This window comes from Hyperolius riggenbachi, chromosome 8, assembly GCF_040937935.1.
Source record: "Hyperolius riggenbachi isolate aHypRig1 chromosome 8, aHypRig1.pri, whole genome shotgun sequence".
NCBI lineage: Eukaryota > Metazoa > Chordata > Amphibia > Anura > Hyperoliidae > Hyperolius > Hyperolius riggenbachi.
Window position 1 is genome coordinate 206460383 of NC_090653.1, and position 21292 is coordinate 206481674.

General features: G+C 45.2%; 1 protein-coding gene across 1 annotated transcript in view; it reads right to left on the minus strand.

The window, feature by feature from the left end:
• The window catches only part of WDR38 (WD repeat domain 38), a 96849-nt gene that overhangs the window by 35072 nt on the left and 40485 nt on the right, over positions 1-21292 (minus strand). Inside the window, exons 4-5 of the mRNA XM_068249723.1 lie at positions 19366-19463; positions 5430-5510 (exon numbers count right to left, since the gene is read on the minus strand). Coding sequence (XP_068105824.1) covers positions 5430-5510; positions 19366-19463 — 179 coding nt within the window. The remainder of the gene's footprint in view (positions 1-5429; positions 5511-19365; positions 19464-21292) is intronic.

Genomic DNA, 21292 nt, shown 5'->3' on the forward strand with positions numbered 1-21292 from the left:
CCATCGCTCGCTGGGTGATGTCCCTCCCTACGCGCTGGAATTCTACGCTGCACATGCTAGCACGCTTTTGCGCAGTGCCGAGGCGCATTCCAGCAGCTAGCTACCAAGCTTCTGTGGATCTGATTGGGCCACCATGTTGGATCTCTGCCAAGTCCTCCAAAATTTTGAGCAATCCACGTTGCTTGTGACTGAGCAGTGACAACTCTACAGTCAGCATTACAATACCACTGCTGTGTTTACTGAAGAAATCAATGTTGAAGATGGAAACCGCTGGCATGATGCAAGTGGGGGAATCTGAAGATGAAAACGATCAGCGTGATGATACCAACATCAGGCAACCTGCCTCAGGAAACGCTGGTCCCCGACTCCCAGCTATGACAAAGAACAGGACGAGGAACAGCTGGAGTTGGAGCAGGAATTGGATGCCCCCACTGCCAAAGGGACAGAGCGGTGCACGTTGGACTTCCACAATTTATCGGGAATGGACAGCAGAAGAGGAAGAAAGTGATGCTGGTGACGAATATCGTGCATCACAACAATCACAACGCTCACAAGAACATGAAGACAGAGGAGTCTGGCAGGATTCTCTGGCACACATGGCTCAATTCATGCTAGACTGCATTGAACGCGGCCCGTGCATTATTCACTATTCATTCTTATTCATTATTCTGGACAACACCAATTACTGGGTTTATACCCAGTTTATACAAACACAATGTTAAAAAACTGATTGAAGAAAGTGTCAGACAGGTCAAAAATGGAACAATTCCAGCAGGCCCTTGTGGATGGAGACTTTAGAGAGGAGATTGACATCCTCCTCCTTCTCTAGCCAGTTGTACGCCGACAGACTGACTTCAGCAAACCCAGGAGGACCAGGAGGGCAGCAAAGAACACAAGCTGCTGCTAGTGCCCAAAAGGGAATGGTATTGGCAGTGTCCTTGGAGTGGGAACATTTTCTGACACCCATGCAGCAGCCCACAGAACAGCAATCGGGCAGTTCCACGTCCTCCAACACCAATCGCCTGGAGAAGATGGTCAAGGTCTACATGTCAGATGGCGTAGCTGTGTTGAACAATCCATCTGCAGACAGACGGTGAGTGTGACAGCACAGAAGGACCATGGCAACTCACTCATAGTACCACAGTTTGATAGTGCTGCCCAAAAAATTATATGGATCCGTGGACCCGGGCAGTACTGGGAAGTGGGAACGCAGATTTTAGTACCTAAACACACGATACAACATGTTTTCCGGGGTCGGACTCTGAGGCACATACAGATGGTCCCGATCATCATCCTCATCATACAACTCTTCTCCTGAGTCTGACCCACCCACCACCTCTGCCACCCCAACATCCCCAGACACAGACCCCTCATCGTCCTCAACATTAACTTGGGATGCTGGCCTGAGCCAGACCTCCTCCTCCACATCAGGCCCCATCATCTCCTCAATGGCAGCCCTCATTAATCGCTCTGGCGACGGACCGATGGACACAACGTTCTCCTCCGGGGAGGGCTGCTGCTGACTACTGGCTGCTGGGGTGGATGTTATAGCTTGCGTGGGGCGTTGGCTGTTGCTGTTGTTAGAAGTGCTGCTCACAGCGGAGGTCTCTGAGGAACTAATGGTGAGCTCATATAGTGGTTGGCGGTAAGTGGAGTATTACTGATGCCAGCAATATACACACTGACTGGCAGAGTACGCAATGCTATATAGTGTGGCTGAGCGGTGTACACAGAGTGGCAGTAAACACAATGCTATATAGTCTGGCTGAGCGGTGTACACAGAGTGGCAGTAAACACGATGCTATATAGTCTGGCTGAGCGGTGTACACAGAGTGGCAGTACACACAATGCTATATAGTCTGGCTGAGCGGTGTACACAGAGTGGCAGTAAACAATGCTATATAGTGTGGCTGAGCCGTGTACACAGAGTGGCAGTAAACAATGCTATATAGTCTGGCTGAGCAGTGTACACAGAGTGGCAGTACACACAATGCTATATAGTGTGGCTGAGCGGTGTACACAGAGTGGCAGTAAACAATGCTATATAGTGTGGCTGAGCCGTGTACACAGAGTGGCAGTAAACAATGCTATATAGTGTGGCTGAGCCGTGTACACAGAGTGGCAGTAAACAATGCTATATAGTCTGGCTGAGCGGTGTACACAGAGTGGCAGTACACACAATGCTATATAGTCTGGCTGAGCGGTGTACACAGAGTGGCAGTAAACAATGCTATATAGTGTGGCTGAGCCGTGTACACAGAGTGGCAGTAAACAATACTATATAGTCTGGCTGAGCAGTGTACACAGAGTGGCAGTACACACAATGCTATATAGTCTGGCTGAGCGGTGTACACAGAGTGGCAGTACACACAATGCTATATAGTGTGGCTGAGCGGTGTACACAGAGTGGCAGTAAACAATGCTATATAGTGTGGCTGAGCCGTGTACACAGAGTGGCAGTAAACAATGCTATATAGTCTGGCTGAGCGGTGTACACAGAGTGGCAGTACACACAATGCTATATAGTCTGGCTGAGCGGTGTACACAGAGTGGCAGTAAACACAATGCTATATATAGCGTGGCTGAGCAAGGTACACAGTGGCAGTACACACAATGCTGTATAGTCTGGCTGAGCGGTGTACACAGAGTGGCAGTACACACAATGCTATATAGTCTGGCTGAGCAGTGTACACAGAGTGGCAGTACACACAATGCTATATAGTCTGGCTGAGCCGTGTACACAGAGTGGCAGTACACACAATGCTATATAGTCTGGCTGAGTCGTGTACACAGAGTGGCAGTACACACAATGCTATATAGTCTGGCTGAGCGGTGTACACAGAGTGGCAGTAAACACAATGCTATATATAGTGTGGCTGAGCGGTGTACACAGTGGCAGTACACACAATGCTATATAGTCTGGCTGAGCGGTGTACACAGAGTGGCAGTAAACACAATGCTATATATAGCGTGGCTGAGCGAGGTACACAGTGGCAGTACACACAATGCTATATAGTCTGGCTGAGCGGTGTACACAGAGTGGCAGTACACACAATGCTATATAGTCTGGCTGAGCAGTGTACACAGAGTGGCAGTACACACAATGCTATATAGTCTGGCTGAGCCGTGTACACAGAGTGGCAGTACACACAATGCTATATAGTCTGGCTGAGCCGTGTACACAGAGTGGCAGTACACACAATGCTATATAGTCTGGCTGAGCGGTGTACACAGAGTGGCAGTAAACAATGCTATATATAGTGTGGCTGAGCGAGGTACACAGTGGCAGTAAACAATGCTATATATAGTGTGGCTGAGCGAGCGGTGTACTACTGTTCCCAGCAGCGACACACAATGACTGGGGGGGACCCTGGCTAGCGTGGCTGGAGAGCGAACTCCCCTGCCTGCCTACCCAAAGCTAAACCCACAGAGAAATGGCGGAGATATGACGTGGTTCGGGTATTTATTTACCCGAACCACGTGACCGTTTGGCCAATCAGAGCGCGTTCGGGTCCGAACCACGTGACCCGTTCGGCCAATCACAGCGCTAGCCGAACGTTCGGGGAACGTTCGGCCATACGGCCGAACGGTTTGGCCGAGCACCATCAGGTGTTCGGCCGAACTCGAACATCACCCGAACAGGGTGATGTTCTGCAGAACCCGAACAGTGGCGAACACTGTTCGCCCAACACTAGTTACCAAAAGCTCAAAGCTGTGGTCGCTCTGAGCAACCATCCTCCCTGTTGCTAGTCTACTACTCCTGCTTTAATCTGCACTGTCTCCTCCACAAGTGCATCCTGCATTGCTTCCTGATATTATACATGTCTAGTGGGTTCTTTCTTTGTCTAGTGGGTTCTGGTAGTACTCCAGTCTTCCTAGCCTTGCACACTAAAGTTTTGCAGGGTAACTGTAGTCGGGTAGGCGCAACTTGTCGTCTCCTGTTCATGCGGGGGCTTGATGTTTTCTCTATCAATCACACTCGCTGCTTTGAAAAATGTTTTGCTTTTTTTTCTGCATACAAACACACATAGGGCCATATGCAATTCACTTTCTCTCCTAAGGTTTCTTCTAGGTGATATTTTACAACTTGTCATAAAATGCTTTTTAAGCCACCAGCAAACAAGAAAATACTCAAAATACATTTAACAGTACTTCACCATCTTTTGGGTACATTTGCAATTGTAAAATGCTAAAAAATTTAGTTTACAGAGAAGATGAAAATTATCTCCTAGGAGATAACTCAGGGCTGGAACCCACAAGAACGCTTTTCAGAGCATTTAGGGAGCGCTTGGAAACGCTAGCGATTTCCAAAAAGCTCAGCTAATGTTAACGGATGTGCACTGCAGCGTTTGCGATTCCCAAAATCGCAAGCGCATGACATGCAGCATTTTGTTAGCGTTTGCGCTTCAATGTAAAGTATATAATCACTGGCGTAATCGCTCATCAAAACTTGCACGGAGCAATTTTGCTAGCATTATAGTAAATTAAGGACCAATCAGACTTTAAAACGCTAATCGCTACACAACCGCTGGAAAATTGTTTACACTTTCTAAAATTGCTCCCTAAAACGCTCATGAAATCGCTTACAAACTGCTCATACAACGCTTGCGATTGCGATAGCGTTTTGTAGTGGGTTCCAGGTCCACAGTTTTATTTTATATATAAATCTACAGTAGTTTTTACTGTTTCATTGCCTCTGCTCAATGACACCTTCACTGAAGTATGCTAGAGCTGAAATCTATGAAATATTTATCCTTTTTATCTCTTTCCTGCTCTCATAAGCCATTTACTAAAAGGGAAGTGTTTTATGGCTTTAATTACTTATCAGTAAGGGTTATTCTATAGTCTGACCCAGTCCGACCCAGACAGAAACTGTCACAAATTGTCACTTGCATACTTGATGTTTAACTCTTTCAGGCCTCTTTTCCACGAACTGTTTACAGGCAGTGAAATGCATCTCAAACTCTCACAACTGCTTGCTACCACCTGGTAACTGCTCGCTGCTGCCTGGCAACTGCTTGCTGAGCACACAGCTCAACAGTTCATGGAAAAGAGGCCTCAGGCAGAGAAAGAAACACAAGACAAGACAAGACAAATAACATTTATATCGCGCTTTTCTCCTGGTGGACTCAAAGCGCCAGAGCTGCAGCCACTAGGGTGCGCTCTATAGGCAGTAGCAGTGTTAGGGAAACTTGCCTAAGGTCTCCTACTGAATAGGTGTTGGCTTACTGAACAGGCAGAGCCGAGATTCGAACCCTGGTCTCCTGTGTCAGAGGCAGAGCCCTTAACCATTACACTATCCAGCCACTACTCGTTACCTCAGGTATCCTTTAAGCCAGTGAGTTAGGGCAGACATTTTGGGGTCCTGGTGCAGTTCTTGGTGAGGGAATTTAAACATTTTTATTGGGCATCAGGTATCAGGTACTTACTATGCATAAACCATCAGTTGAAAAAGCACTGCACTGGATAGCATCCTCATGTCCACTGAAAATCTTCTGTTGCTGGCCAGTCTGGAATAAGCATCTTTCATTAATATTAGGCCACACGATTAGAATATAATCAGTGAATACATATTATACATGGAGCAATAAATGTGCTACTCCCCCAATGGATCTGTACTAGTTTTTCTCTGTATGACTAGTGTCTACACATCCACCTACCTCTCCTAATGTTCCCAACACTTGGCTTCAGCCGTCCTTCAAGCAATAAAGATTTCCAAATACTGCAGCTTGAACCAAACCCTTCTCCCAGGTGCTCATATAACTGTAGGCTCACAGCATATGTGCGTGTTCAACTGTGTATCCCTCCTAGTAATCACACAACCTGCTTGCTAACTAACAGGGGAGGACTGGGACCTTTTGGCCTGGGGGGAAAACACAAACTAGAGGCCCATTTTCATGGCAGCCTCAGCCCAAATGATGTCACACATGCTCCCCACTTGCTATATGCCGGTAGTCACATGGGGCGCCCATGCAGTAATACAGCAAGGATGCTTGTAGGAGAGCGCTGCGTGAAAGTATAAATGCACAGGCATCAGGGGTCACATAATACATTTGGAAGGATGACGGCCAGGACTTTCCATGATGCACACCTAATCAACCACATCGGCCTGAGATTTCCTAGCATCTCAGATTCTACCAATTTCTGACTGAAATTAGTCAAATTGTTGATTGGGCATGCTTGTGGCGGCAACGATTTTCATCCAATGTGATACAAATTATCAAAACAGTTAGTTGATTCCCCAGTCGACAGATGTATGGCCACCTTAATTCCTCACCAAGGCTCACCCCCCACACACACAATTATGTCCAAAGAGGGGCTGTCCTTTCAAAAGAGGGACAGTTGAGAGCTATGATTGTGAGAGACTAGACAATTTTTTAACCCACGGACCCTGCAGGCAAACCTCTGCTCTGCATCATGCTGTGTATATTTACCATAGAAATAAATTGTAGAGTGTGGCGCCTATGAAACTAGCAGCTGCTCAACCTAGAATGGGGTAATCCCGAAGACCCCTAATTAAAGATAAAACTGTAAAAACAATACTAGGTAAGCGCTAATTGGTACAATTGATTTAATATGCAAAATATACAATGAAGTAAAATCTATAGCATACGATAAATGGTCACTCATACACACTTCAATCACAACCACTGCCCTGCTGCAGCAGAAAAATCTAAAAAACTAAAAAACTAGAAAACTAAAAATATATATATGGATAAAAAAAGTTGCAGAATAATGCAATGAGGTAATAAAGACCAATGGATTGTTGGTTGGTAATAGCGGAGTCTTATCCAATAGTGGTAGTAGGGCTTAGTTTTCCTAGTGATAAATGTCACAATAATCAAGCAAGTAGAGGTAAATAGCAGCAAAGGTGGAATTAATGAATAATCCAGGAAGTGGTAGTTACTCACAACCTCCGTTGATGTTCCGTATATCAGTCCTGGAGCCGCTCTATCCTGTCCGCCCCGGCCGGCGGCTGGGCAGGAGAGACTGAGACCCGCTGTTTAGCTGGTGAATAACAGCAGAGTCGGGCAAGCTAACCCGGCTTCAGTATGATTATAGCAGCGCTTGGTGTCCGGAAAGTCTTGCCGTAATCCCGAACTCCACCAAGTAACGCTGTGCGTGCTGGATGCACCTCCTTCCGCGATGGTGCTCGTGACGTCACTGCAGCCTGGCCAATCGCTAACGCGTTTCGGAAGGTACGCCTTCCTTTCTCAAAGCTGACTGCGGTTGGAGGGTTCCTGCTTTTAAGGAGGTTATGGGGTCAAACTACTTCATGTAAAAGCATACAATTCAAGATCTTTATTAAGACCAAACGGAATCAGTGTATTTAACTGGTAAATCCAGTGCGTTTCGTGCCTGGACATTTCAAGAATGTAATCACCTCCCCTCCACGATCTCTTAACCACTTCTATCCCACTAAAGATAGTGCCCCTGATAGAACAATTGTGCTGTTGCTTAAAGTGCTCAGATAGCGGATGTTTCATGTTGCCTTTCAAGATGTTATTGCAATGTTCTCCCAACCTTTCTTTTAATGGGCGTTTAGTCCTGCCCACGTATTGTTTGTGGCAAGGGCATATGATAACGTATATGACCCCTTTTGTGTCACAGTTCATAATGTCCCTGAGTTTAAAACTAGTACTATCTGCAGTGGATACAATTTCATTCATTCTTCTAACCGACATCCCTGTTTCTCTGCACATCCTACAAAAACCACAGTTCCTAAAATAGCCCTCTCTGCTCTTAACCTTCATTTCTCTAGTAGTTGGAGCTACTATATTTCCCAGGTTTCTAGTCCTTCTAAAGATCAATCCAGGGTTGTCCGGTAATATAGAGTTCAATAGGTAATCTTCCTTCAGGGTGTCCCAATGTTTTTTCACTATCTTCCTCAGTTTCATGCTTTGAGAGGAATAATTAAGTATTAATTTCGGTTGTTCTTCTAATTTACTGGCCTCCTTGTTCTTTTCTTTCAATAAATCTTTTCTTTCGGTGTTTGCAGCGTGTTCTCTGGCAATAATGATATTCTCAACAGGATAACCTTTTTCTTCAAACCTCACTTGCATCCTGTTGGCTTCTTCCTCAAAATCTAACATCTTCGTACAGTTCCTCCTTAAACGGAGGAACTGACCTTGGGGTATGTTGGATAGCCATTTGAGATGGTGGCAACTGTCTATCTTGATATAGCTATTAATATCAACCTCTTTGCGGTAGGTTTTGGTAATAACCCGACCTTTGACAGTTTTAGTAGATGAAGGTCGGGTTATTACCAAAACCTACCGCAAAGAGGTTGATATTAATAGCTATATCAAGATAGACAGTTGCCACCATCTCAAATGGCTATCCAACATACCCCAAGGTCAGTACCTCCGTTTAAGGAGGAACTGTACGAAGATGTTAGATTTTGAGGAAGAAGCCAACAGGATGCAAGTGAGGTTTGAAGAAAAAGGTTATCCTGTTGAGAATATCATTATTGCCAGAGAACACGCTGCAAACACCGAAAGAAAAGATTTATTGAAAGAAAAGAACAAGGAGGCCAGTAAATTAGAAGAACAACCGGAATTAATTCAGCCGTTCCACTCACCACCACCCGCCCCCGCCAAACTAACCGGCAGCCCTGGCTCACTGAACAAATCAAACAGCTGAAAAGGCACTCCAGGGTGGCAGAAAGATGCTGGAGAAAAAGCACTGCTGTAGAAGACTTCAATCACTATAAACAAACTATGCAGGAGCTCAGGGATGCCCTCACTTCTGCTAAGCAGTCTTATTTCTCCTCGCTCATTTCCTCACAGTCTCACAACCCAAAACAATTATTCAACACCTTTAACTCCCTACTTCGTCCCCCACCTCCTCCCCCTACCACATGTCTGTCAGCCGACAACTTTGCATCATACTTTACAAGCAAGATTGATGCAATACGTAACAGCTTTAACGCGCAACCATTTTTACCAGCACAGCCGTCACCTATAAATTCCTTCTGTCCGCCTGCACCCTCACCCACCACTAACTGCCTCCCCCCCGCTCCACAAGACCAGTCTCCCACTCTAACATCTTTCACCACACTAACTGATCAGTGTCTTTCCTCACTAATCTCCAAAGCACATCTCACTACCTGTGCCCTGGACCCCATTCCCTCTCATCTAATCCCCCAGCTTTCCTCCTCCTTTAATCCCGCTCTAACAACTCTATTCAACCTTTCTATCTCCACTGGCACTTTTCCTTCCTTATTCAAACAAGCTATCATCACACCACTAATCAAAAAACCCTCTCTTGATCCAACTTCTCTATCCAACTACCGTCCTGTCTCGCTCCTCCCCTTTGCTTCTAAACTGCTGGAACGTCACATCCATTCAGAATTGTCTGCCTTTCTCTCTACCAACTCCTTACTTGACCCCTTTCAATCTGGATTCCGCACACACCATTCCACTGAAACTGCCCTCACGAAAGTTGCTAATGACCTACTGGTAGCTAAATCCAAAGGCCAGTTCTCCATTCTAATACTCCTTGACCTTTCCTCTGCCTTTGACACGGTTGATCATGCTCTGCTTCTGCAGACACTGTCATCTTTAGGAATCAAGGGACAAGCACATTCCTGGATCTCCTCTTATCTCTCTGGACGCTCTTACACTGTCTCCTTCTCTAACACCAAGTCCTCTCCACACCCACTGTCTGTTGGTGTACCTCAAGGCTCTGTTCTTGGGCCACTTCTTTTCTCAATCTACACCCGTGGCCTGGGACAACTAATTAACTCTTTTGGCTTCCAGTATCACCTCTATGCGGATGACACCCAAATCTATCTCTCAGCTCCTGACCTGTCCTCACTACTATCCAGAGTCCCCGACTGTCTACGTGCCGTTTCTGCATTCATGTCCTCCCGCTTCCTCAAACTCAACATGACTAAAACGGAAATTGTGATTTTTCCACCATTGCTATCTACACCCCCACCAATTGCAACCATAACGGTAGACAACACCCCAATAACCTCAACCACTAAGGCCCGCTGCTTGGGGGTTATACTTGACTCAGAGCTCTCCTTTAAACCTCACATTGCCTCATTAACCACCACCTGCTATTTCCAGCTCAAAAATATATTCCATATCCGTCCCTTCCTCACACAAGAGGCCACCAAAATGCTTGTTCATGCCTTAATCATCTCCCGCCTAGACTACTGCAACACTCTGCTCTGTGGCCTACCAAAAAACAGGCTAGCTCCTCTCCAATCCCTTCTAAATGCAGCGGCCCGCCTCATTCACCTTTCCACACGCTCTTCTGATGCAGCCCCACTGTGCCATTCTCTCCACTGGTTACCCATTACCTAGAGGATCCAGTTCAAACTCCTGACTCTAACATACAAAGCCCTCCACGAGTTGTCTCCTCCATACATCTCCTCACTAATCTCAAGATATTGTCCCTCCCGCAACCTTCGCTCCTCCCAAGAAATTCTCCTGGCCTCTAAGCTGATCACCTCCTCTCATGCTCGCATCCAGGACTTTACACGAGCATCAGCCCTTATCTGGAACTCTCTTCCACAGCCTGTACGTCATGCTCCAAACCTGGACATCTTCAAACGCACTCTTAAAACACACCTTTTCAGACAAGCTTATAACATTCTATAGCCCTTTATTTACTTATTTGTCACAATGTAATCAGAGGCAAAGAATCACTGCCTCATCCATCCTCCTCCCCCTTACCTAGTGTGTCCCCCACTACCCATTAGATTGTAAGCTCGCAAGGGCAGGGTAATCCTCCTAATGTTTACTGTTTTTGTAACAATATTTGTGCTGCTTGGAACTCTGCTGTATATTTGTTAGTTGTATCTATGTTCCCCTTGTCGTCTTATTGTGCTTTGTAAAGCGCTGCGGAATATGTTGGCGCTATATAAATAAAAAATAATAATAATAATAATAATACTTAATTATTCCTCTCAAAGCATGAAACTGAGGAAGATAGTGAAAAAACATTGGGACACCCTGAAGGAAGATTACCTATTGAACTCTATATTACCGGACAACCCTGGATTGATCTTTAGAAGGACTAGAAACCTGGGAAATATAGTAGCCCCAACTACTAGAGAAATGAAGGTTAAGAGCAGAGAGGGCTATTTTAGGAACTGTGGTTTTTGTAGGATGTGCAGAGAAACAGGGATGTCGGTTAGAAGAATGAATGAAATTGTATCCACTGCAGATAGTACTAGTTTTAAACTCAGGTACATTATGAACTGTGACACAAAAGGGGTCATATACGTTATCATATGCCCTTGCCACAAACAATACGTGGGCAGGACTAAACGCCCATTAAAAGAAAGGTTGGGAGAACATTGCAATAACATCTTGAAAGGCAACATGAAACATCCGCTATCTGAGCACTTTAAGCAACAGCACAATTGTTCTATCAGGGGCACTATCTTTAGTGGGATAGAAGTGGTTAAGAGATCGTGGAGGGGAGGTGATTACATTCTTGAAATGTCCAGGCACGAAACGCACTGGATTTACCAGTTAAATACACTGATTCCGTTTGGTCTTAATAAAGATCTTGAATTGTATGCTTTTACATGAAGTAGTTTGACCCCATAACCTCCTTAAAAGCAGGAACCCTCCAACCGCAGTCAGCTTTGAGAAAGGAAGGCGTACCTTCCGAAACGCGTTAGCGATTGGCCAGGCTGCAGTGACGTCACGAGCACCATCGCGGAAGGAGGTGCATCCAGCACGCACAGCGTTACTTGGTGGAGTTCGGGATTACGGCAAGACTTTCCGGACACCAAGCGCTGCTATAATCATACTGAAGCCGGGTTAGCTTGCCCGACTCTGCTGTTATTCACCAGCTAAACAGCGGGTCTCAGTCTCTCCTGCCCAGCCGCCGGCCGGGGCGGACAGGATAGAGCGGCTCCAGGACTGATATACGGAACATCAACGGAGGTTGTGAGTAACTACCACTTCCTGGATTATTCATTAATTCCACCTTTGCTGCTATTTACCTCTACTTGCTTGATTATTGTGACATTTATCACTAGGAAAACTAAGCCCTACTACCACTATTGGATAAGACTCCGCTATTACCAACCAACAATCCATTGGTCTTTATTACCTCATTGCATTATTCTGCAACTTTTTTTATCCATATATATATTTTTAGTTTTCTAGTTTTTTAGTTTTTTAGATTTTTCTGCTGCAGCAGGGCAGTGGTTGTGATTGAAGTGTGTATGAGTGCCCATTTATTGTATGCTATAGATTTTACTTCATTGTATATTTTGCATATTAAATCAATTGTACCAATTAGCGCTTACCTAGTATTGTTTTTACAGTGTATATTTACCAGCTTGCCTGCCCTCTAATTGCGCTGTAATTGTGCATTTATTTTCCTCAGCCAGCTAGCTTATTTGTTCACATTGCCTTATAAAAAAACCTGGATGCGTCAGGCCCTGCAACAGCCCTAAATCATTAAATGAGAGGCAGCCTGGGGGGAAATCTCCTTCCTTCCCCCCTGGCCAGTCCTCCCCTGCTAACTAAGTACTCTTCCAGTATTAGCTGTGGCCAGTATAGCTCCCTGAGGCATCTCCCTTCCAGATGCCATCACCACTGTATTCTCCCACTGGCCATTTACTATTTTACTATGTCCAAGTGTAAGAGCATCACATACTGTAAAACATTGTGTTCTCCAAACTGCTGCTGAGTGTCGGCAGTAATCACATGTAATTGGCATTATATGCAGCTTTAAACCAGATGGATGTATGAATTAAAGTTCTTACAGCAATCAGCTGTAAGAGGAACTGTAGTGAAAATAACACAATTAATAAATTTTTTTTTTTACACAATATTCCTTTTATAAATGATTTAGTCAGTGTTTGCCCATTGCAAAATCTTTCCTCAGGGCCCGTTCTCACGGCAAACCGCTACACAATGTAGCGAGTGGCAGTGTTCTCACTGCCGCGGTTGCGGTTAGCTAGAGTGACCATATTTTTGTGGGTCCAACCTGAGACGGGGAGGGGGGCTTGGGGGGGGGGGGGTGGGGAGGACTGAGCGCGCAGCGGCGAAGACTGGGGGGGGGGGGTTGCGCCGCGCCGAAAAATGGGCGTGGTCATGACATTGTATGGGCGGAGCTAACGTAATGATGTAACAGCGAGGCATAAGAAAGCAGTGTTTACGCCATGATGTGGACAAACGAGACTTTGCATCATGGGTGTGCAGAAACTGTGTGATGCTAATAGTATACCGTAACCACAAAGCAGCAAACATAGCCATCTATGACCATTAAATAATAAATGTAGTAACAGTTACCCCGGACACCAGAAAATAAACGCAATAGGCAACATGTCAGCACAAAATAACCGCAATGCGGGCAACATGTCAGTACAAAATAAACGCAATGCGGGCAACATGTTGGTACAAAATAAACGCAATGCGGGCAAACATTTCACCAGAAAAGAAATGCACTGCGGGCAAACATTTCGCTAGAAAAGAAACGCACTGCGGGCAAACATTTCGCTAGAAAAGAAACAATGCGGGCAAACATTTCACCAGAAAAGAAACGCACTGCGGGCAAACATTTCGCTAGAAAAGAAACAATGCGGGCAAACATTTCACCAGAAAAGAAACGCAATGCGGGCAAACATTTCGCTAGAAAAGAAACGCACTGCGGGCAAACATTTCGCTAGAAAAGAAACAATGCGGGCAAACATTTCACCAGAAAAGAAACGCAATGCGGGCAAACATTTCTCTAGAAAAGAAACAATGCGGGCAAACATTTCGCTAGAAAAGAAACGCAATGCGGGCAAACATTTCGCTAGAAAAGAAACAATGCGGGCAAACATTTCACCTGGAAAAGAAACCTAATGCGGGCAAACATTTCACCTGGAAAAGAAAGCATTTACTCACCTGGCAGAAGTGTCCGGCCTCTGGCGCGCTGCTCCGTCCCGGGACCGTCTTGTTCCTCCTGCTCTTCTCTCCTGCGCTGACAGGGCTACGGCAAGATGGCGCCCGAAGCCCTGTACTGGAGACACAAATAGGTCTCCAGTACAGGGCTTCGGCAGCCATCTTGCCGTAGCCCTGCTCGCCTGCCGGTGTCGGAAACAGACACCGGAAGAGGAGGCTGGAGCGGGGCTGCAGGCAATGAACTGGCACGGCGTCTATAGACGCCGCTGCCAGTTCATTGAGGAGAGAGTGGCCAGAGTCCCGAGGCCGGGACGTCCCGCTGCTGAAAGCGGGACGTTTCCCGGGACCTCATTAAGCCTGGGACAGCGGACCCCGAATCCGGGACGTGTCCTGGGCAATCCGGGACGTCTGGTCACTCTAGGTTAGCGATAACCGCAACCACGCTGCATGCAGCGGTTTGCCGGCGACGAGCGTTCCGCGATTACCGATTGTGATTAGCGTGCAAAGCACGCTAATCACGATCGCTCCAAAACCGCCGCAGTGTCCAGTGATTTTTTCTCCGCGCTAATCGTGGGAAAATCACTCCCGGCGTTCTGCGATTCTAAGTGTGAACGGGCCCTCACCCTGATTTACATTCTGCAATTTATCACAGGTGTCATTATCTTTAGTCCTGTCAGGTGACTTCTGCGGAATGTTTGTTTACAGAGAGTTCTGAAGCCGGTACAAAATATACCTGATCTCCCAGAATGCTCACATATCTAATCAGCCTAGGCTAAGCATCACGGGAGGGTGGGGTTAAATACCAATATACAGCAATAATATAGATATAGAAAGTATTTCTGGTGCTGAAACCAGGACAATCAATGTAAAAGCGGGAAATCCTACAGTGTATCAATAGTTCTCCATATGAATAGCAAAGATTTATACTCTAAGGCTACTTTCACACCAAGACGTTGCATTTTAGGGGACGTTATGGTCGCATAACATGCCCCTAACGCAACGTATGGTGGTGTTGAAGTTGGACGTCAGGTTGAGCTGCCTTATGCGTCTCTCAAAGCATCCGCTCCAGGATAGTAATGGGAAGTCTGGATCTTTTTAAGGATTCGGATCATTCGAATCAGATCATTGAAAAGATCTGGATCTTTGAACCGAATCATTTGAATCATTTTACTAGGGAAGCAGACTGGGTGAAATGACTAGCAGGACAGGACTTTCCCTGCACTGTACATTCTGTATGTTCCTGTTTCTTCCAGACAGACATCCACTGTGAACAGAATCTTTCATTGTGATGATCCGGATGATTTGACTCACAAAAAAGATCCGGATCAAATGAACGATTTGTGCATGAGCCGGACATCACTACGAGTCCCACCACGAGTCACCACGGTGCAGTGAATATTAATTAGCCATGTGGCTATTCACTGAGCATGTGCAAACAATCTACCGCAACTCTATAGGGGTATAACGTACAGCATGCTGCACTTTCATTTACCGTGCAGCGTTATACCCTAACGCAACGTGTGCACTGTGAACAGCGCATTGATTTTACAGTGCTGTGAGTTAGGCTGCGTTACTGGCTGCTGTAACGTGGGACTTTAACATCCCACTGTGAAACCAGCCTTAAAGAACTGGTATAAACCAATTGTCTCATTAGAGAGCTTTCACCCATTCTTAAGGTGCATACACACATCAGACTATAGTCTTTGGAAACTGAAAGATCACAGACTAATCTTACCACCCTTCATGTACTATGAGAGCCATACTCTACACAGTCTTTTCTATGGAGCTGAACTCCACATCAGAAAAAAAATCTTTGCAAGATGCTGCACACACAGATGCTGTACAGACACAAAAGATCAGTATCTGCAAAAGATCTGTTCCTGCCAAAAATCCATTCCTGCAAATTGCAATAATAGTCTATGAGATCTGCAGATCATCATACACACATGATTTAACTGACATTCATCTGCAGATCAGATCCACCAGAATGAATTTTCAGATCTGCGGATGATTGCTTGATCTGCAGATGAATGTCAGTTAAATCATGTGTGTATGATGATCTGCAGATCTCATAGACTATCATTGCAATTTGCAGGAATGGATTTTTGGCAGGAACAGATCTTTTGCAGATACTGATATTTTGTGTCTGTACAGCATCTGTGTGTGCAGCATCCTGCAAACATTTTTTTCTGATGTGGAGTTCAGCTCCATAGAAAAGACTGTGTAGAGTATGGCTCTCATACTACATGAAGGGTGGTAAGATTGGTCTGTGATCTTTCAGTTTCCAAAGACTATAGTCTGATGTGTGTATGAGCCTTTAGCCTGCCCTTACACCACAGGCCGATTCCAGATCAATTTAATGCTGAAATTGATACAGAATTTGCCCTGTTATGCAGCATCCGCTGCCTCGCCAGCCTGATGCTTTCCCCCCCAAAGGTAAATGTGCCCCTCAGTGCCCAATGCACTATACATTACCTGTCTGCGTTCGCCGCTGCCTCTAGACTGAGTTATACATCCATACTCGCTCCCCACGTAGTTGCCGGAGTGATGTGGGCGTGTGTGTAACATCACATTCGTGCCCATGTATACGCCGGCAACCAATGCTGCGATCCTCCTTCCCCCATGCTGCGATCAGAAAACATGGAGGATTGGGTCAAGCCGGGACCCGGTTCATTAGGCATAGTGAGGCTAATAGCAGTAATGCATGGAGGGGAGCCGATCGCGTTGGAACCAGGTGAGGCAAGATCCTTTTACTTGATAATCCCGCCCAATTACAGCATAGGGGAAGGGGGGGGGGGGGGTGACACATTAGGGCACACCAGGCTATCTGGGAGGGGGGGACAATGGGACACACCTGGCTATGGGGGGCATAGGGGCACACCTGGCTATCTATGGGGGGAGACAATCGGGCACACCTGGTTATCTATGAGGGGGAGAACAAAAGGGCACACCTGGCTTTTTATATTGGGGCAGGGGCTAATAAGGGACACATCTGGCTATATTGGGGGAAGATAAAGGGGCACACCTGGAACCTGGATATCCATGGGGGGAGGGAGGGAATAGAGGGGCACATCTGGCTATCTATGAGAGGAGGAGAACAAAGGGGCACCCCTGGCTATCAAGGAGGATGGAGAACAAAGGGGCACATCTGCCTAATAAAGGGTGTATCTGGCTTTTTATATGGGGAGGGACTAATAAGTGGCAAATCTGGCTATCTACACGGGGGGGGGGGGGGATAAAGAGAGGCACACCCGACTATCTATGGGGTCGGGAGGAGATAAAGGCGCACACCTGGCTATCTATAGGGTTTGGGGGGAATAAAGGGGCACATCTGGCTAACTATGGGGGGGGGGGAGGGGGGTGTTGGGGGCTAATAAATGGACTTAGCTTTCAAATAGCTATGCCATGAGGGGGTATTGTTGTTATTTTGGAAAATACGTATTGAAATAATTGATAAACTACAATGAGAAAACACAAAATGGAAATATACACCTTTATTTATAATTATAAATAATATATTGTCGCCATACATTGTACAAGGAACATAATTTGAATGTTGTAATAAAATGTGTGAGTTTGATCTTACAGTAACACTTTTTATTTTCAAAGTGTAAGAGCTGAAAACTGAGGAATAATGACTTTCAAATGCATACAAAATAAAATAATTCTTAGCAAAAAGTCCCACCTAAAAAAAGCCTAATTGGTGGCGAAAAAAAACAAGGTATAGATCGTTTAAAGGAATACTATCGATACCCAAGTGTTCTAAAATGACAGTGTGCAAATAAAGTCTAAGTAGCTGTGTAAACATTTTCCTACTTTTCATGTTAAATATCAGAGGCAAAAGCTGTAATTTATTGAGGGTAGGATTTATCTATATTGGGACAAATCAATTGCAGAAGGGGTGTCTGCTTCAATGCACAGCCAGAGTTGCATATCAGACTACAAAAAGCAAATATCAAACTCTGAAAGCAAAAACAGTATGAAAAAGCTGTGACAATTAGTTACATTTCCTCTTTCTTCGTCAGTCAGAAACACAGGACACAGAAGCTGCAGAGCTTTCTCTTTGTCACACACAGCATTACACATAGAGTTAACTGATCAAGTGTGAGGGGAATTTCCCCTTTCCTCATGGCTCAGTCTGCCGTCAGTTTTGGCGTCAGTAAAGTTTGAATGTATTTTGCTAACAATAAACAAAGAAGTTGCTACTAAAATGTTTACACCAGTACTTAGCAGCGCTTCCCAAACAATTCCTGTGTCAATTGAAAAAAATATGTGAATCGATAGTATTCCTTTAAGTGTGATAAGTAGTGATAAATGTGGAAATGAACAGAGGTGCAAAACGAATATAACTAAAACTTTTTAAAAATTGAGGGCAGACTCAAAAACAGGTTGATATATAATATCAACAAGCAAATGTATTCATATATACACTCCAAAGGGTTAAAGCTATGCTTTTTGCAGGTGTGGCCCCACTTCTTCAGGCAATGGGGATGGAGCATACAGCAACAAGTTTTCTATGACTCAGCCTCACGCCACTAAAAAAGTTTTAGCTACTTTTATTCTTTTGGCTCCTCTGTTCATTTCCACATTGTTCAAGTCCACCCATGGTGGGAGGGTGTTGTTTCTAGATCTACAGAGAGCGACTTCTTAATCCTGAGTGGGGACAGGTCTAATCTCCCCACCTGCATCTACAGTGGTTGACTTAGTGGTAAGCCATGTTTGTGAGTATAACTTTACATACTTGCCTCTCATTACCCACATCAATCCAGTACATACTGCACAATATTGGGCTCTCTGTGTTCTTTCTCGTTTTCTCGTTGCAAGTAGTGATAAAGTTATTGATGGATGAATGGAAGGAGCGTAAAATGTAGAAAATTGCTCTGTTTTTTTTTTTGTGTGGAAATAATCTAGAGTAGGGTAGTGGTTAAAGAAATGTCTGAACCTGAGCTTTAAAGCAAATCTAAAATAGAGAAAACAGAGAGCCCAATATGGTGTAGTATGTTGTTAGCAAAGGGTATATAATTGGTGAGAAAAAATATACTCACAAACATGGGTTACAGTTCAGGCAACCACTATAAAGGCAGGTGAGGAGATCAGACCTGTCCTCACTCAGGGTTAAGAAGTCGCTCTCTGTAGACAGGAAAAACAGCGCTATACCTGTCACTGCCGATTTACTGTTGTCCCCATTTATTGCCTGATGAAGCGGGCTCGGCCTGCGAAACGCGTTGCACCTCTGGGGTACCGTATAATAAATGTGATTGTTATTATTCAGAAAGTATTTCGTGTCTGCTTTCTGGGGGTAAGCCCACCACTTCCTCCAAGCAATTTTTAACAATTTTATCCATTTTTATCCTGCTGGTGCCTCTGTCTATTATATTTAAAGCAAATCTGAACTAAAGTAAAAATAAGCTCATGAGATAATTAATTGTATGTGTAGTTTTAATAGTATGTAAATAGAACTTTAGTAACATACAGTAGAACAATGGAATATATACATTACCTGCACTTCCCACAAGATGATGAGGCGGTCCCAACCCCCTGATACTACATACATTGAATCAGGGCTGAAACAAACTGTCTCCACGCTTTTACTGTGACCTGAAAATTTTGAGCAGAATAGAAATTGGGTAGCTGGCAAGTTTATTTCAAGTTTTCAACAGCAACATCTCGCAGCTGATCTATTTTTAAGTGGCCATATTTATGCTTCTGTCCAAATGAATTTAAAGATACTCTTCAGTTATGCAAACACATTTGAGTGCAAATCTGCATCTTCTGCTGCTTTACACTTAGGTCTTCTCCTTCACTGATTAACTCTTCCAAAATGGGGCCTCAATGACGATGATAATGATCAAAGCCTGTGTGCTTGCATATAAGACCAGATTGTTTCCTGTTTCTTAATTTATATGATCTGCTCTGCACTGATATAAAGGCTGAAAATGATTGCATGTGATGGATGGAAAGAGCTTGAAATCAGTTCACAGATCCCTGTGGCCTTTTGGGACCTTTTAAGGATTCCAGAGTGTGACAGGTTTATTAAGGCACATCATTGGTCTCTATCTGAATTGTATGCATCCATAAAAAGGTGAACTAGAGGTGCATCTTCAGGCCTACGATACATGGTAAACTTCAGGGCTCTCTAATCATTGATTCAACTTCATGTGCAGGGAGGGTCACTTTTTTTAGACTACATGGTTGAAAGCCAGCTTCAACAAATAAGGTTCCCACTAGTCCCTTCCTCCCCCTCGAAAAAAATACATATGATCTGACAACATTTCCCCCCAAAATACACATAATCTGATAGGGTTCCCCCAAAATATATAGTCTGGCAGCATTCCGCTCAAAATACACACACAGTAATCTGACAGCATTTCCTACAAAATACACATAATCTGGCAGCATTTCCCTCAAAACAGCTCTTTGCAGGTTGGATTATATTTATGTTTCCTAACAAACTTTTTTATTTTTTAGTCAGCTGTTTTACCTAGTTTTTAGTTACTCCAGTAGCTCTGCCCAGTTCTTGCTCCAGTTACCCCCTGTAGACTTCAAAACAGTCTAGCCGCACACACAAAGAAACCCACGTGGGGGACTTGAAACGACTATCTCTTCAGCTACATGCAGTACCAAGCCAGCAACCTGACCAGTGTTGCCCCAGCACTCTCAATGGCAAATTGATCCAGCCCGATGTAGACAGACCTTCCAGCTGTAGCTCCCCGCTCACCCGGCCCAATCGCCAACAGCTGCTGCATCCAATGGAAAATTTGGACCTCTCTTGTCTCCAACAGCTGCTGCTGACCTCTTTTGTCCAGAGCAGCCCACTGACCTATACTGCATCAGCACTCTTCAGGCCATCAGGGGGATCCACTGTAACCCCAACAATACAGCTGGAGCTCTAATCTTTCCAATCAGGACACCAGCGCTCAGAGCAGGGACAAGGTCCTCCAGCACCCAAGGCTGAGACACCAAAGTGCGCCCCTCCACCCCATCTGTCACTCACTGATTGCTGTTAGACTAAGAGGTGCCACAGGGCCCGCAACCTCCCCAACACCTTAATATCTAGTTATCTGGCCTGCAGTCACTGCTATGTATCCCCTTTTCTTATTTCTTTCTGCTTCATACACAATTAGGAATGACAGCTGAATGAATTGTGCGCCCCCTCCTACACTGCGCCCTGAGGCTGGAGCCTCTCCAGCCTATGCCTCGGCCCGGCCCTGCCGGCGCTACCACCATTTCCTGCTACATGACTGAGTCCTCTCCAGTTTATGCCTCTACCCCCATCCAGCATAGCAGCTTCGCTCCATTTGCAGGATCCCCTGGCTCCACCTCCACCACCACCCCTCTCTCCTGCACACTGTCTGACGGCTCCACAATCTCCTCTGCCACTCTTCCTTCCAGGATCCTGGAGGGGGAAAAGATGTGCAAGGGCACAG